The sequence below is a fragment of the Pristiophorus japonicus genome, chromosome 22 (genome assembly GCF_044704955.1).
Source record: "Pristiophorus japonicus isolate sPriJap1 chromosome 22, sPriJap1.hap1, whole genome shotgun sequence".
NCBI classification, from domain to species: domain Eukaryota; kingdom Metazoa; phylum Chordata; class Chondrichthyes; family Pristiophoridae; genus Pristiophorus; species Pristiophorus japonicus.
Genome location: NC_091998.1, coordinates 14,299,386 through 14,314,933, shown reverse-complemented (window position 1 = coordinate 14,314,933; position 15,548 = coordinate 14,299,386). Strand labels below are relative to the sequence as shown.

At 42.2% G+C, this 15,548-nt stretch overlaps 1 protein-coding gene across 3 annotated transcripts in view; it reads right to left on the bottom strand.

The window, feature by feature from the left end:
• LOC139234868 (2-oxoglutarate dehydrogenase-like, mitochondrial) overlaps positions 1 to 15,548 on the bottom strand; it is a 115,405-nt gene that overhangs the window by 2,385 nt on the left and 97,472 nt on the right. For all 3 annotated transcript variants that reach the window (XM_070865665.1, XM_070865664.1, XM_070865663.1), the window contains exons 19-22: positions 12,089 to 12,214; positions 11,792 to 11,864; positions 3,502 to 3,665; positions 2,234 to 2,388 (exon numbers count right to left, since the gene is read on the bottom strand). In XM_070865665.1, the coding sequence (XP_070721766.1) occupies positions 2,234 to 2,388; positions 3,502 to 3,665; positions 11,792 to 11,864; positions 12,089 to 12,214 (518 nt within the window). The remainder of the gene's footprint in view (positions 1 to 2,233; positions 2,389 to 3,501; positions 3,666 to 11,791; positions 11,865 to 12,088; positions 12,215 to 15,548) is intronic.

Here is a 15,548-nt window from a genome sequence, read left to right as displayed (position 1 = left end):
AGGAAGATTAATAAATCAGTTTAAACAGAATGACATTTGATGTGAGCTCCAAATAGCTGAACATAAATATAAAAAATATTCCTTGCTTGAAAAATATTCACTATCTGCTATCCTAAAATTTAAAATCTACTCTTGTAATTATTTGCAGATCTGGATAAATTGTTTAACAGATACCACTGATAAAATACTATAATTATTATCTAGATTATAATTTAATTATCAGTAAATTGCTTTAAATTGGAGACAGTTTGGACTGTAGAAGAAAAATTGTCCACACTAAATTTCAAATTCTGACCAAATAAGATTACTAAATATTAACACCTGCAACTGCATTCCAGAGAAAGACCTGAATTCCCTCCTTAAAAAGTGATTAAGCCATGTTATATATTTGCTCTCTGACATTCCATATTTTCACATGCGAGAACTAAATTTTACATTCACACAAGAATACTTAAAACAAATATTTTTTTGAATCTTTACCAGCACATCTGATGTTTGTACATATAAATTGTTAAAATTATTTCATAGCTATTTCTGTGATTCCAGTGCAAGTTAAATAACCTACTCCCTTATTCCTTATTTAGGGAGGGATATACTTGCATTGGAGACAGTTCAGAGAAGGTTCACGAGGTTGATTCTCGAGATGAAGGGGTTGTCTTATGAATTATGGTTGAACAGGTTGGTCTATACTCATTGGAGTTTAGAAGAATGAGAGGGGATCTTATTGAAACATATGATTCTGAAGGGGCTTGACAGGGTAGATGCAGAGATGATGTTTCCCCTCTTGGGGGAATCTAGAACTAGGGGGCATAATTTCAGAATAAGGGGTCACCCATTTTAAACGGAAATGAGGAGGAATTTCTTCTGAGAGTCGTGAATCTTTCTCTTCCCCACAGGGCTGTGGAGGCTAGGTCATTGAATATATTTAAGGTGGAGATACAGATTTTTGAACGACACAGGTGTCAAGAGTTATGGTGAGTGGGCAGGGAAGTAGAGTTGAGGCCAAGATCAGATCAGCCATGATCTTATTGAATGGCGGAGCAGGCTCGAGGGGCCAAATGGCCTACTCCTGCTCCTATTTCTTATGTTCTTATGCCTTCCAGCTTTAAAAAGCCGGATAATAGCCTCTCTCAATCTTCCTGTCTCCAGTGAAAACAATGTCAATTCTGAGAGTCTCTCATTGCAACTTAAGAACTCTCAGTCCTAGAATTATCTTTCCCACTTCTCTCTGAACTCTTCCCCAAATACATCAATGCAGCAGAGTCAAGCTGCACCAAAGACAGCTGTTGCCTCTGGATCACGACAAATTATGTTAAAACTTCACAACAAATAAAGGGAAAAAGCAAGAAACAGAGAAAGTTTGTATTTACAGAACAACTGAGCACATCGTTCAGAACATCCCTTGAATCATTTATTGAAGTTAGGAGAGAAAATACAGCAGTCAAATTGAACATAGCAAGGTTCCAAAACCACTAATGAGATGAATGGCCAATCTATTTTTTGTGGAGCCTCAGTTTAATAGTTCATCCCAAGGTCAGTACACCCTCAGTACTGCACTGAAGTGTTGGCCTAGATTATGTATTGGATGCCCTAGCTGCTCATGTAAAAGACTTGCACTAGTATAAAGACAGACTTGTACTATAAAACACCTTTTACTACCTCAGGAGGTCAAATAAGCATTTTATAGCCAATGAAGTACTTTTGAAGTGTAGTCACTGTTGTAATGTAGGAAACGCAACAACCAATGGGTGGCAAGGCTCCACAAGCAGCAATGGGATGATGACCAGATAATTAAAAAAAAAATAAAAGTGATAATGGTCGAGGGATAAATATTGGCCAGAACTCCCCAGGCGATAACTACCTTGCTCTTCTTTGAAATAGTGTCATGGGATATTTTACATACACTTAAGGGGGTCTAGGTTTAACGTCTCATCAGAAAGACGGCACCTGACTTCCTCAGTACTGCACTGGAGTGTCAGCTCGGATTTTGTGCTCAGAGTAGGACTTGAACCTACAACATTCTGGTAGAGGTAGAAGGGAGAGTGCTACCAACTGAGCCATGGCAAACGTGTAGAATTATGTTTTTACTGTACAAGTTGTGGTACCAAATACGAGTGCGACCTGAACCAATGCCAAGCTCCAGTTTCAATTTCTCTTTGACAATCATTTATCTTTCTTTTCCTACACCAACACAAGTAGAAAATACAATAATAACTTGACTCTAGATACTTACCAAACAGGCTTATCATACTGTAGGAGTGTTCTGAAACGAGGCTTCACATAGTCATAGTAGCCCATGTTTTTGTGCTCTTCTTGGCACCAGATAAGTTCAGCATCAGGACATTTCTCAACTTCCGCTTTTAGAAGATCAAAGGGAAATGGAGATAACTGCAAACAGGTGACATAATAATAGATAAAAATGTGGGGAAAAAATGCAAGTCAGAACCTAAAGAAATTTTATCTTTCTATCCCCAGCGCATCTATCCCCTTCTGAAAAAGGCATAAAACATTTTGGTTATTGCAATTACACATCTGGTTAATCAATTAAATACTTTCTCAAATAATCTAATGGTGGCTCAGGATGATGCTCTTGTGCAATACACAGTTACACAAATACAACGGTACATCACCAATTGTATAAAATCGATTACTGTATGGACATCTTTTTTTACCTGCAATTTATAACTATATAATCTGACCCCAAAAAGGTTTAGCTATTGGTTAAAAAACTAAAGTCCTGTGAGGAATACACATTTCCCAAAAGTCTAAATTTTGATAGAAATGAACACTTTGAAATTGACCAATTGAATTATATTGAAAATCCTCCAGCAAGCTGAAACACACTAATTTTAAAAGGAGTTATAGAATATATTCTTTAGGGTAGAGCTCCTTTCACACAACCAAGCCAAACAACAGAAAAGCACTCAGATAGCTCTGTTGAGATATTTCCATTTCACACACCAGTCAGTCTCAAGGCTTCTGAATAAATCTTACATTGCCAAACAATAGGCTGCTTTGTACAACAGACTTGCAATGACACCAAGAACTGGGTTGACACTCCCACTAATTTCACTCAGAACCATCACAGACAAAGAAACGGTGAGACTTTTTTACTTCATCCCTTCAGACCAGGTTCTAGAAGTGAAAAGAGTGTGTAGATCCAATGTGCCACCTTGTTTTCTTGTATCACAGTATTAAACCTGCAGAGGTTGCAGCCAATGTACAGATTGTTCCTTTTTGCAATTATATTTCAGTAAAAAAACAGATCGGAGTTTTCCGCTTTTGCACTCACCAACGCACAATTGCTTTAATGCATAGAAAATGGTGGACAGGCTAGCACAGGAACCCAGCTATAATATTATAAAGATCAAAAACAATTTTCACTTTTGAATTTGATTATAACTAAGAAAATCACATCCTCCCAAAATGTCATTTTTGGTACATTGAACTCCATAGCCATTTCTGCACAAAATCTTAATTCCTTCTCTGTACTCCATTTACCTGCTCCAACCTAATAATAGCCACCTCCTGCTCCATTTTTCTGTTTATCCTTTCTTTTGCAAGCTCATAATAAACTTTGCCTGTGCAGAAAATCAGTCTTTTCACTTGATTTGGATTTTGAGCTGCAAGCCCTTTGTCAGGAATGATGCGTTGAAACGTTGTACCTATGAAACAATGAAATTGATCATTTTTCATTTGGAATTGCTAGTGTAGCAAACATTGGCTACCTTAGCTTCCTTCGAAACATGCATCACTATACAAGAACACGTGCAATGCATTGAGATTCTTTACTTTTTAAAAAATAAACACAGCATGCCCAATGGGGCTAAAATTCCGGCCTCACCCGGTCCGTACGAAGTGTGGACGGAGCCAGCGAGGACTCACAAAAGCCCGTTTTCAGGGCGCGATGTGCATGCACCGTAAATCGGATTTTCCGATCTGTCAAGATTTGTCCTGACAAATCCTGTGCATCCCCAGAAGGACATTCGCACGGGTGAGATTGCGCTATTTGCCCAATTCATGCCCAGCGTACGTCCTTCAAACTCTTACGCCTGGTGAAAGCAGGAGCATAGCCTACTTTTACCAGTGTAAGAGTTTTAAAATGTATAAAACATATAAAAATTAAATTTAAAAGCACATCGTTTAAAAATCCTGTCCATTAAGGCAAGTTTATTTTAAACCGTATTAAAACACAATAAAAAAAAAAGTCAAAATACATTTTTTCCAAAACATTTAATTAACTTTAATTTCAATTAATTTTAAATATGAGGCATTTTATTTATTATGTTGTGTTTCTTGTCTTAGGGGTTTATTCTCATGATAATAATGGGAACTGGTAAAAACGGAGTTCTCATCATCAATGAGAATAATGCAGTGATTGGTGGTTCAGGCCCATGTGACTCCAGTTTTTTCACATATACGGGGAAAGTCCTCTCCCTGTACGCTGCGCATCAAATGAAGGCCTCCGAACGCAATTGAAGGTGCCTCTGGGACCACCAAGTACTTTCGCAAAAAAATTTCGGGTTGGAGGCGCTCATCCAAAGGAAGCCTCCGACTGGAATTTTAGCCACAATATAAACTCTCCATCTGATGTTATACTTGGATACTGGCACACTGCTGGTCAATCTAAGAACTGCAACTCACATCAGTAAATGTAAACAACTGCATTTATGCATGATTCATGAAGAATTCTATGGTATTAAGTTGATTCCTCATCTTGCACTGCGAGATGACCACCAACCTTTGGAGGTCTCAGATGAAACACGATCAGAAGGACAGTGGCTCAATAGTTGAGTTTCAGGCCAAACTTACAAGTGTACAAGTACAACATTTGAAATACAAAAGGGGACAAGGATCTCTACAGATATTAGAGAGACTTTCAGCGTAATAATCTGAGTTGCATTCAACCTCTGGTCCCAAGGCTGAAAAGAAGAGTGCTGGTATTTATTACCATTTTTACACTGCATCAGTTCCTCTACCCTTCAGGATAACAAAAATGGAGACAGTCTGGCTGACACATTAAATACATGCACCTTAAAACCCGATCGCACCAGATAATGCAAGGGGCGGGACCTATGCTTCACTTGCCTCTTCATGTGACCCTAGGCAGCACGTTAAAGAATGCGTCTATTTGTATTAACTGAAATGCAGCCGTTTCTGTGTTTGGTCCCCTTGGAGGATAAGCCACACCTTGAAGTTCCTTTGGAATGTGTAACTGGAACCGCCCAGCCCAAGTTCTGAGTGAATTTCCAACTTAAAGTTAGCTAGAATCTTTTAAAGGTAAGGTGCACTCTGGCTGCTGGATGGAGTTCCTGGTCCCTGCCCAGGCAACACCTCTGTCACTGGTGGGAAGAGCTTGTAGTGGAGGTCAATTTCAGGAGTTTAGCTCCCAGGACATGGCTGCAATGCTGAAGTTCAATGACATTACCAGAGTTGTCATACTGCTCTCTTACTCTCTGCTCACACCTCCAGCCATACCACTAACAATACTATCTTTCCCCAGTTTCCTTTCACTCTCTCATAATCGCACAAGACTTCATTCCACCTCCTTGTCCTCATACTGACACACTTACTACTATTGCAACCCTCAGTTCCCTACACCTCACATCTTACACACTGCATACCAACTGTGGCACGTTCTCGCAACACCTAACAAGACCGTCACCAATACACTCCTTTCTTACAGAAGGTTGCGCACAACCTGCATGACGAGGCTGCCACTAGTGGAGGGAGAGCCCACCTACATACCCTCTGCCCATTGTTGAGATTAACGTATCTTTGGTCTTTCAAATAATCAGGACCGAGTGCAAACCAATATGGTGGGTACTTAATCAGAGTTTAAGACAGACTATAACACACTAGTTATACAGCAAAAACATGTGACCCTGACAAGCAGCTGGTACCGGTCCTGATCGGGCAGACAGCTGGTGTGCGCAGACAGCTCTTCGGCTTAAGGCCTTTCTCCCTCTCTATCTCTCTATCTCTCTTCTAGAACTGGGTTAGACTAGGGTTAGCATGGGTCCACTCTTAGTGATCACTCTTGGAAGCTCTCCATTTCACCGCTTGTGCTAAGAGCTTTTCGAGTCTTGCTTTCATTCGCTTTTTAGGGGTGGACCTGATGTAGAATATGGACAGCACCCTTTAACCTGCAACGGTTCCTCTTAACCCAAGGTGCCCAATGGTATGTCGAGTTTAGTCTTAATTTTCAGGTGAAAACCCTCCCTCATGCTTTGCTCACATGCCTTCCCGTTTATACATTCAAAATTCCCATCCATCTGATTTCCTCCTATCTCTTCCATCCTTATCCTCTCAAACATGCATTCTCAGCCTTCAGATGGTCGTAGCTGCTGGTTACAAGTTATTTATGTTCATGCTGCTCATGTAGCTTTAGCCAAGTAAAACGAACTGTTTCATTCCATTATCAGACTATTGTACCATGGAATTAATCATTAAATTCCCAAAGATATCCTTTATTCTATTCTCATATACTAGTTAACTTATGCATTTTTAAAGCAGCTTTGTTAAGCAAAGTCAAAATCCTAACTTCGCATTATAATATCGTTATTAGCAATAATGGAAGAAACAGGCATTGGGCCACAGTTGGTCAAATTAAAGATACATTAAACAATCTAGAAATCCTAACTTACAAACAGATAGCTAGCCTGAGAAGCAAGGTCATATGTCACTACCACTAGTCTGAAGAGTCATTTGTCTCAAGTTCTAACACAATTATCTAAACAGTATTATTCCTGTCATGATTTCATTTGCATAACTATACACATTTTAGATACTCCTAATTTCTAACACCGTGGAAGAAACTGTCCTCATCATCATGGCCGTAGTGAGTGGCAACGCTGGAGATGTTACCTTCACACTTTATCCTCTTTTTACTTCTATCTCCCCTTGATAGTTCTATCTCACCCTACACATGCTGCATAGCAAACTGCAGTTGCTTTCACCAGCCACTTCTTCCTCTGCTCTCCCTTCATACTAAAATCTAACCCTTATCCCTCCCTTTCATTTCAGATGCTGAAAATGTGGAGATACCTCTGTCACTTCAGGAAGAGGATGCAGCGTTACCTAATCTGACCCTAGCAAGCACCAGCTCAAAGACGGGCAGCACGCATACTTTAGAGGCGAGGCTAGGATAGAGGAGGGGTCTTTATGTGATGAATCACTAGCCAAGCATAGGACCTTTACTTAAATATTTTAATCAATGTTTAACATACTCAGCCCCAATGAATGTCTAGGCCTCGATTTTTTTCCTTAGTACCAGGTGGTTATTTCAATAATTTTAACAGTGGGGAAAAAAGAGAGTAATGTAACTTGATTCTCCCAAGATAATGGTGCCATTAATCTCAAATCCAAACAATCCGGAAGCTTTTCACACAGAAGCCACAAAACATCATTTTCGTTCAATAGTGGTGTGCCTGGTCCTTAAGACGACCAATTAGTTAGAAGTAAAAATGGATAATTACCTCTTAAGTAAACTGTTCTGGTATACCAGTTAGTTCATGTTGTAACATTAATACTTTTTGCTGACAATTCAAAGTTGGTTATATGGGGTAGAGTTTCCGCTATTCAGCCAAAATTGGCCAAAACCAGCGCAAAAGATCAAAGAATTTCAAGCACAAATTACAGCCAGTGTAAAATGAGTTTCTGTGATCTTGTGCCCCGCCCACAAAACTGGCCACACCCAGATCAAATTAATCATCACAACTTGTTTCCACTAATTGCGCCCATTTGCAGCCCTTTGAGGCGGCTCTTAAAATTAAGCTGTCTTGTTGGCGCAAGGGCACTAATGGGTATCTTTTAAAAGGCTTTTAAAAATTAAAAAATATTTATTTACTAAGAAACTGACTTCTGTATACCCATGAAACTAGTAAATGGTTCTGTAAAATTTTTTTAAAAAAAAGTCATTTTCAGTTATTTAAAATTGGGTCACTCACAGGTGGTGGACTCGACACTGGTTACAGATGCTTATTTTTTGTGATAAAGCAATTTTCAGTTGCAGTAATAAAACTGCACCAGGTTACCACTGGTTCATGGAAGATTTTACATTTGGCGATATGCAAATGAGTTTGAGTGGAAATTTGAGTAAAGAATTCATTTCTGGGGGAGGTGGGACCTGTACAAGCTGGACGAGTTGCACCTCAACAGAGCCGGGACTTCGTGGGAGGTTTTGCTAGTGCTGTTGATGAGTATTTAAACTAGCTTCGCAGGAAGATGGGAACCGCAGAATAGATTCAGTGGGGAGAGAAGCAAAGCTGGAATTGGGCAGCTAAGAAGTAAAAGTAGAAAGTGAATTTGGAAGACAGTGGAAACAGGTCTGGAAAATAGACGAGAGAGTTTGGCAATACTAAATGATATCTACTTCAATGCAAGGAGTATAGGAAATAAGACAGATGAGCTGAAAGCACATATTGACAGTTGGGAGTACGATATTATGGCTGTAAGGAGGGGAGATATGGCAGCTCAACATTCCTGGTTACAGGGCTTTCAAACAGGATAGAGAGGGGGATAAAAAGGAGGGGGGGGTGGTCGCAGTATTGATTAAAGAAACAATTACAGCTATGAGAAGGGTTATGATGTTAGAGGGGTCATCAAACGAGGCCATATGGGTTGAATTAAAGAGCAAAAAAGGGGCGACCACACTACTGGAAGTGTATTACAGACCCCTAAGCAGTCAGAGGGAGATAGGACAACAAATATGTGGGCAAATTGCTGTGAAGTGCAAAAGCTATAGAGCTGTAATAGTGGGGGCTTTCAACTACCCTAATATTAACTGGGAAAAAGGTAGTGTGAATGGTACAGAGGGTGCAGAATTCCTAAAATGCATTCAGGATAACTTCTTTAGCCAGTATGCAACAAGCCCAACAAGGGAGGGGGCAGTTCTGGACTTGGTTTTGTAGAATAAAGAGGCGCAGGTGGAAGGGGCATCAGTGGGAGAGCATTTCAGTGCTAGTGATCATAATTCAGTAAGCTTTAGGGTAGTTATGGAAAAGGACAAAGGGGGGCCAGGAATAAAAGTTCTCAATTGGGGTAAAGCCAATTTTGCTGAGCTGAGATGGGATTTGGCCAAAGTGGATTGGAAACAGCTACTTGATGTTAAATTAGTGTCAAAGCAATGGGAGGCACTAAAGGAGGATATCCTAGGGTACAGAGCAAGTATTTTCCCTTTTAAAAAAAAAGGGTGGGGCTAACAAATCTAGAGGTCCATGGATGTGATGGGACATGCAGGGTAAGATAAAGAAAACAAGGGAAGCTTATGACAGATACCGAAAACTCAACACTGCAGAAACTTTAGAGTATAAGAAGTGCAGGGGTACAATTAAAAAACATACCAGGGAAGCAGAGAGTATGAAAGAATGTTGGCAAGTAAAATCAGGGAAAATCCAAAAAGTTTTATAAATACATTAAGAGTAAGAGGATAACGAGAGAAAGAGTGGGGCCTGTGTGTGTGGAGGCAGAAGATGTGGGTAGGATTCTGAATGAGTACTTTGCATCCGTTTTCACAAAAAAGAGAGGGGTGATGCAGATTTTGCAATGAGGGAGGAGTGTCAAATATTAGACAAGATAAACATAGTGAGAGAGGAAGTATTAAGGGGCTTAGCAGCTTTGAAAGTGGATAAATCTCCAGGCCCAGATGGAGGAAATGTTAAGAGAAACAAACATGGAAATAGCAACGGCTCTGAACATCATTTTCCAATCCTCTCTGGCTACAGGTGCGGTGCCAGAGGACTGCTAATGTTGTACCTTTGTTTAAAATGGGACAAAGGGATAGACAGAGTAATTACAGGCTAGTCAGCCTAACCTCGGTAGTGGGAAAATTATAGGAAAAGATCCTGAAGGCCAGGGTAAATCTTCCCTTAGAAAGACATGGATTAATCAAGGAGTCTGCACAAATTTGTCAAGGGAAGGTTGTGTCTGACATAGAAACATAGAAAATAGGTACAGGAGTAGGCCATTCGGCTCTTCGAGCTTGCAGCGCCATTCAACAAGATCATGGCCGATCACCCACCCCAGCAATCCCCCCCCCCCCACCACACCCACCGACCCCCCCAGCCGCAAGGACCACATTCAACTCCCTCCCGAACACATCCAATGAACTGGCATTAACAACTCTCCGTGGCAAGGAACCCCACAGGCCAACAACTCCCCGAGTGAAGTCGTCTCCCCATCCCAGCCCCAAACAGCCCACCCCCCATCCCAAGACCGTGCCCCCGCCCCCCGGCTCCGAACCCACCCAACACCGGGAACACTCCCCCCGCACCGTCCCTCAGAATCCTTCCCAAATGGCGAACACCCCCGGATGTCGGGCCCCCAGCCCCGGCCACCCCGGAGCCACGTCCGCGCGACGCCAACCACACCACATCCACCAACCGCCACCTGCGCAGTCAACCCGTTCACCCCACTCTGAACACTCCCCGCACCGAGGCACAGAGCCCCCAGGCCCGCCCCTCCAACACACTTCGCCCCCCCAGACCTCCGCTGCAATATGGCCCCTCCCGTCCCCCGCCCTGCACCGCCACCACTCTCCCCTCCATCCCCAGCCCCCGTCTCCCCTCCATTTCCCTCTGCCTCCCCGCACAGGCTCCCATCTTGGGGGCGGTAACATTCTGGGGCCGGGAATTTTAGCCCCCAGCGTGGAAGTCCTGCTTCTGCCGCAGAATTGGCCTTACCACCCCTCAATGGAAGCGGAGTGCAATTTCCCACACTGACGAAGTTGATCGAATTTTGAGAGGAGGTAACCACGAGGGTCAATGAGGGCAGTGCGCATGATGTAGTGTATATGGATTTTAGCAAAGCTTTTGATAAGGTCCCACTTGGCAGACTGGTCACAAAAATAGCCCATGGCATCCAGGGCAAAATGGCAAGTTGGATCCAAAATTAGCTCAGAGGCAGGAAGAAAAGGGTAATGGTTAATGGGTGTTTTTGTGACTGGAAGGCTGTATCCAGTGGGGTATCCAGTGGTACCTTGGAGTGCAGGTCCACAGATCCCTGAAGGTAGCAGGCCAGGTAGATATGTGGTTAAGGCGGCAAATGGGTTACTTGCTTTTATAAGTTGAGGAATGGAATAAGAGCAAGGAGGTTATGCTTGAACTGTATAAAACACTGGTTAGGCCGCAGCTGGAGTACTGTGTGCAGTTCTGGTCACCACATTACAGGAAAGATGTGATTGTACTGAAAAGGGTACAGAGGAGATTTACAAGAATGTTGCCTGGACTGAAGAATTTTGGCTATGAGGAAAGATTGGAGATGCTGGGTCTATTTTCTTTAGAACAGGCTAAAGGGGGCCTGGATGGAGTAGATAGGAAGGACCTGCTTCCCTTGGCAGAGGGGGTAAACAACTAGGGGCCATAGATTTAAAGTAATTGGGGGGGAGGTTTAGAGGAGATATAAGGGGACATTTCTTCAGAGGGTGGCAGGGGTCTGGAACTCACTGCCTGAAAGTGTGGCAGAGGCAGAAACCCCTCACCACATTTAAAAGATACTTGGATGTGCACTTAAAAGTACCATAACCTACAGGGCTACAGACCAAGTGCTGGAAAATGAGATTAGGCTGGACAGCTCTTGGTCGACCGGCACGGACACGATGGGCCAAAATGGCCTCCTTCCGTGCTGTAGATTTCTATGATTCTAGTTTGTGCCTGGATTGCCAATTGCGCCCAAAGTGGAAACTCCGCCCCATAATGTCAGTTTTGAAATTTTTACAATTCTTTCCAAAGCCATTTGTAAAATTGTAGTTGCTTGATTTATACTTTTTTGCTTTTTAATAAGCAAAACTTACCAGTCACCATTTCATCAAAATGCGACCTGGCTTCCGGGTGTCTTAGCAGGGATTTTGGTGTGAAGATAATCAACTGAGAAGGCAAGAGTCAGAAGAAGTTTAAAATTAATATGAAGTGCAGAACATTAATGTTATATGTAAAAATGTATATGTCACAACACAGCAGTGATGTGCGTAGTGAATAATCTACATCTGTTTAATTTAAAATGCAATGCTTAAAGGTTTTCTGAAAAAGCAACATTCTCTGATGAAATGATAAATGACTATGAAGGTAAAATAATAAGGAAGTTTTTCTACCGGCTTCCGAAATGGTAGCAGGATCTGCCTCCTCAACACATGGAAGTAGCTCGCTGGTGTGGAGCAGTTTACTACAATCCAATTGCAGTCAAATAGTTGCTTTACTTCAAATTCTTCAGTATATCCCTGAAGAGAAATTCTTATTATTCATAAAATCAAGACAGAAATCATGTTGCAAAATATTTGAAATTGTTCTCCAGAAATATTAATAAAATCTACTTAAGGCATCCCTAGCCTTTATACACAGATAAAGCTATCACAAACAATGCCATATTGTAATGTACTTAAAAAAGTTTTAGCAGCTCACTGTAGTATTAGTTTACACATTGCTTTCAGTGAGACTGTACCTTACGTTCTTGACCAAAACCTAAACAGGACAACAGAATTTATTTTCACCGAATTGGAAAACCAGGAGACTGACCTTAACCAGTCATCGAAACATTGAATTCATGTGGCATTTTTGTTAAAAGAATTGCCTTTTGAAATTTGTTTTGTTAATTATTCATTTTTTATAATTTAGAGAAACAAATGAAATGCTGCAATCTTGCTGTGACCTTGCATTGGTGGCACAAAAATGCTACAACACAGAAGCAAATTAAACTAAATTCTTGAATCCATCTAGGAAGCGTTTGGGTCGGAACATTGGCCCGGATTTTGCTGTCAGTGGCAACGGGACAGCGCTCGCCGCTAACTTCAAAAAAAGCTGCCCACAAAGATTTAGTGGCCTCTAGAGCGTCAATTTCCTCTATTCCGACGTGATGTTGAATTTGGCGCCATCTGTGAAGCCTAGCAACAATGCAGGCAGCAGGCAGGCTGATTACCAATCAGATTGAAGAATTCTCAGATAGCAAAGTAGGAAGTCAAAAACAGTTTTATAATTCACATTTTAATCATTTTACAGAAAGAGAAATAAAGATTGGGGCATACACATGGAATTAAGGTAGAAGCTGAAATATCAAACAAGCTTAAAAAATATATAATGATTTTAAAAATAATGGAATATCTAAATGTTCCGGAGGGAATGACACTCCACATTTATAAAATTAGTTTTACAGGGCCAGAGAAGTTGTTCAGTAATTATAACTTAGAACGCCATTAAAAAAATTCAGTTAATCCACATTCAACAAGGCTCAACATTGTCAAGTTTTTGCAGTGAGAATATTGCATAAAAAGCTGAAGCTCTCATCAATTCATTGATTCTGTGCTGATTGCATCTGCGAAGACTGCAACAGTACACCCTGTGGAGGAGCAGGGTATCACTGACAACTTCCGGATTTCCACGTTTAATTGGACATGTGCGGACACCAGAAGTTGCTGTCAGTTTCATACAGCAATGAACGGGAGCGCTAACAGTTTTGCTGTCATTACAATCAAAAATTCCGGGCCACTGATTACTACCGCTAAAAATTGTGTGTAATCCAGTCCAATACCTCGTTTTGCTCTACACAAGCTCTGTAAACATATTTATATAGCGCCTTTTAACATAATAAAATGTCCCGTGGCGTTTTGTTCTACACAAGTATAGGAGTTAATTTATCTGGTTTTGAAACAAATGTGTGTGCGCTCGTTGCCACAAAACCAGACTTTGGCTTATTTAATGCAAAACAATAAATTGTAAATGGGATTTGAGATAACTACAAATAAAACCAATACAAGGGATTGCAAGGTACACTTAGGATCATGTCTGATGCAGATTCTACCCCATATAATTAAAAGCAGCCAGGTGAATATCGCTTTCATGTTTTCGTTTGATAATTTCTACTTGTGTTTTACACAGATAATGAAGGTGCATCAAAGTTGGTCAACAATCAGTAGTTCATTGATTTCGACATAAGGATTACTTTATTCTGAATGGGGCCGAAATTCAGTGCTGATGCACTTACCGCCTTTTTCCCACGAGTACCGCTGCTATGGCCTCGCCAGAGTGAACCCTCCCAGCAAGGTGCTGACCAGTCTGCACCCGGGCCCTTCCAGGCCTAAAGGAGGGCATCCTAGAAGGACATCTGCAGCTTCCATAAAGGGAACACAGCAGCCTTCACAGACCCATGAGGCAGCCACATGGGTCTGAGGCGCAGTAGTAGGGTAGGCACACGCAAGAAGGGTTATAAGGAGATGCACAAGGGTGAGAATGATGTATAGATGTTACAACAAAAAACTGTGCAGAAAAGTGTTAGTTGCTTGAAGTGATCTAATTATGTATTACATTTTTATTTTTTGTACCTATATCTGGGCAGGTGTATAATGTGATGTTGAGCAATTATGTATCAAGGCATTCATTGGGATGGCCATGGAAAGTAGAAGCTGAAGGCTCATGTGGGGATGAAGTTATCTGAATCTAGCAGCAATCACACATGTCTGCAGTTCCCTTGCAGGGTTGGGATGGCGACGATGCCTCTTGGGTGACTCACGACATGCATCCTGGTCCTCCTTCTCCTCCTCCTGCATCGACCTCCAGCTGCTGTCCCCTCATGACAGCCAGGTTATGCGGCAGACAACCACAAAGATGGAGACTCGTTCAGGCGAGTACTGCAATGCGCCACCAGAGCAGTCCAGGCAACAGAACCTTTGGTTCAGTATGCCAATGCAGTGCTCAATGATGCACCTGGTGCTAGAATGAGCGATGTTATAGGCATGCTTGGCCTAGGATTGCGAAGTGGAGTGAGGTTTTGTTCCTACGCCGAGAGCTGTCCTCAGTCTTGTGTGAGGCTCCAGATCTGGCCGCAGGACATTGCAGTGCTCGGTCAGGATGTCCTTTGTAAATTGCAGCCTTCTGAGGTTGCAAAGTGGAGTGAGCAGCCAAGTGGACAGGGGATATTACTTATTCCCAAGGAACTACCCACAATCTTGGTTTGGCCCAGTGAAGAGGGCGGGCACACTGCACTGGCGCAGGATGAAGGCATTATGGCTGTTGCCTGGATACCTGGCATCAACTGCTAGGATCCTTGGTTGGTGGTCGCACACCAGCTGCACATTGAGGGAGTGGTATCCCTTTTTGTTGATGAATATTTCTGGATGGTGCTGTGGCACCCTCAGTCAGACATGTGTGCCGTCGATGGCCACCTGGGGAAACCTGCAATCTAGACAAATCTGGCCTGGCGCTCCAACTGTTTCTCCCTGGTCATGGGGAAGGATATATATTGGAGTCTTCTCTTGTGCAGCGCATTGGTGACCTGCCGGTTGGGCGGAGAATTGCGAAATGTTAGAGATGTCTGCACTTGCAGACTGGAACAAGCCGGTAGCGTAAAAGTTCAGAGCTATTGTCAGTTTTGTCTCTACGCTGAGAGCTGTCCTTGAGAGGCTCCAGTTCTGGCCACAGGACATTGCAGAGCTCGGTCAGGATGTCCTTCAAAAATCAAGGCCTTCTCACACATTGCTCATTGCTGAGCTGTAGGAAGGAGAACTGACCCTTGGACAGTAGGGCCTCCTTGCCAGAGATATGCGCTGGTCCCCTCCCATGCCA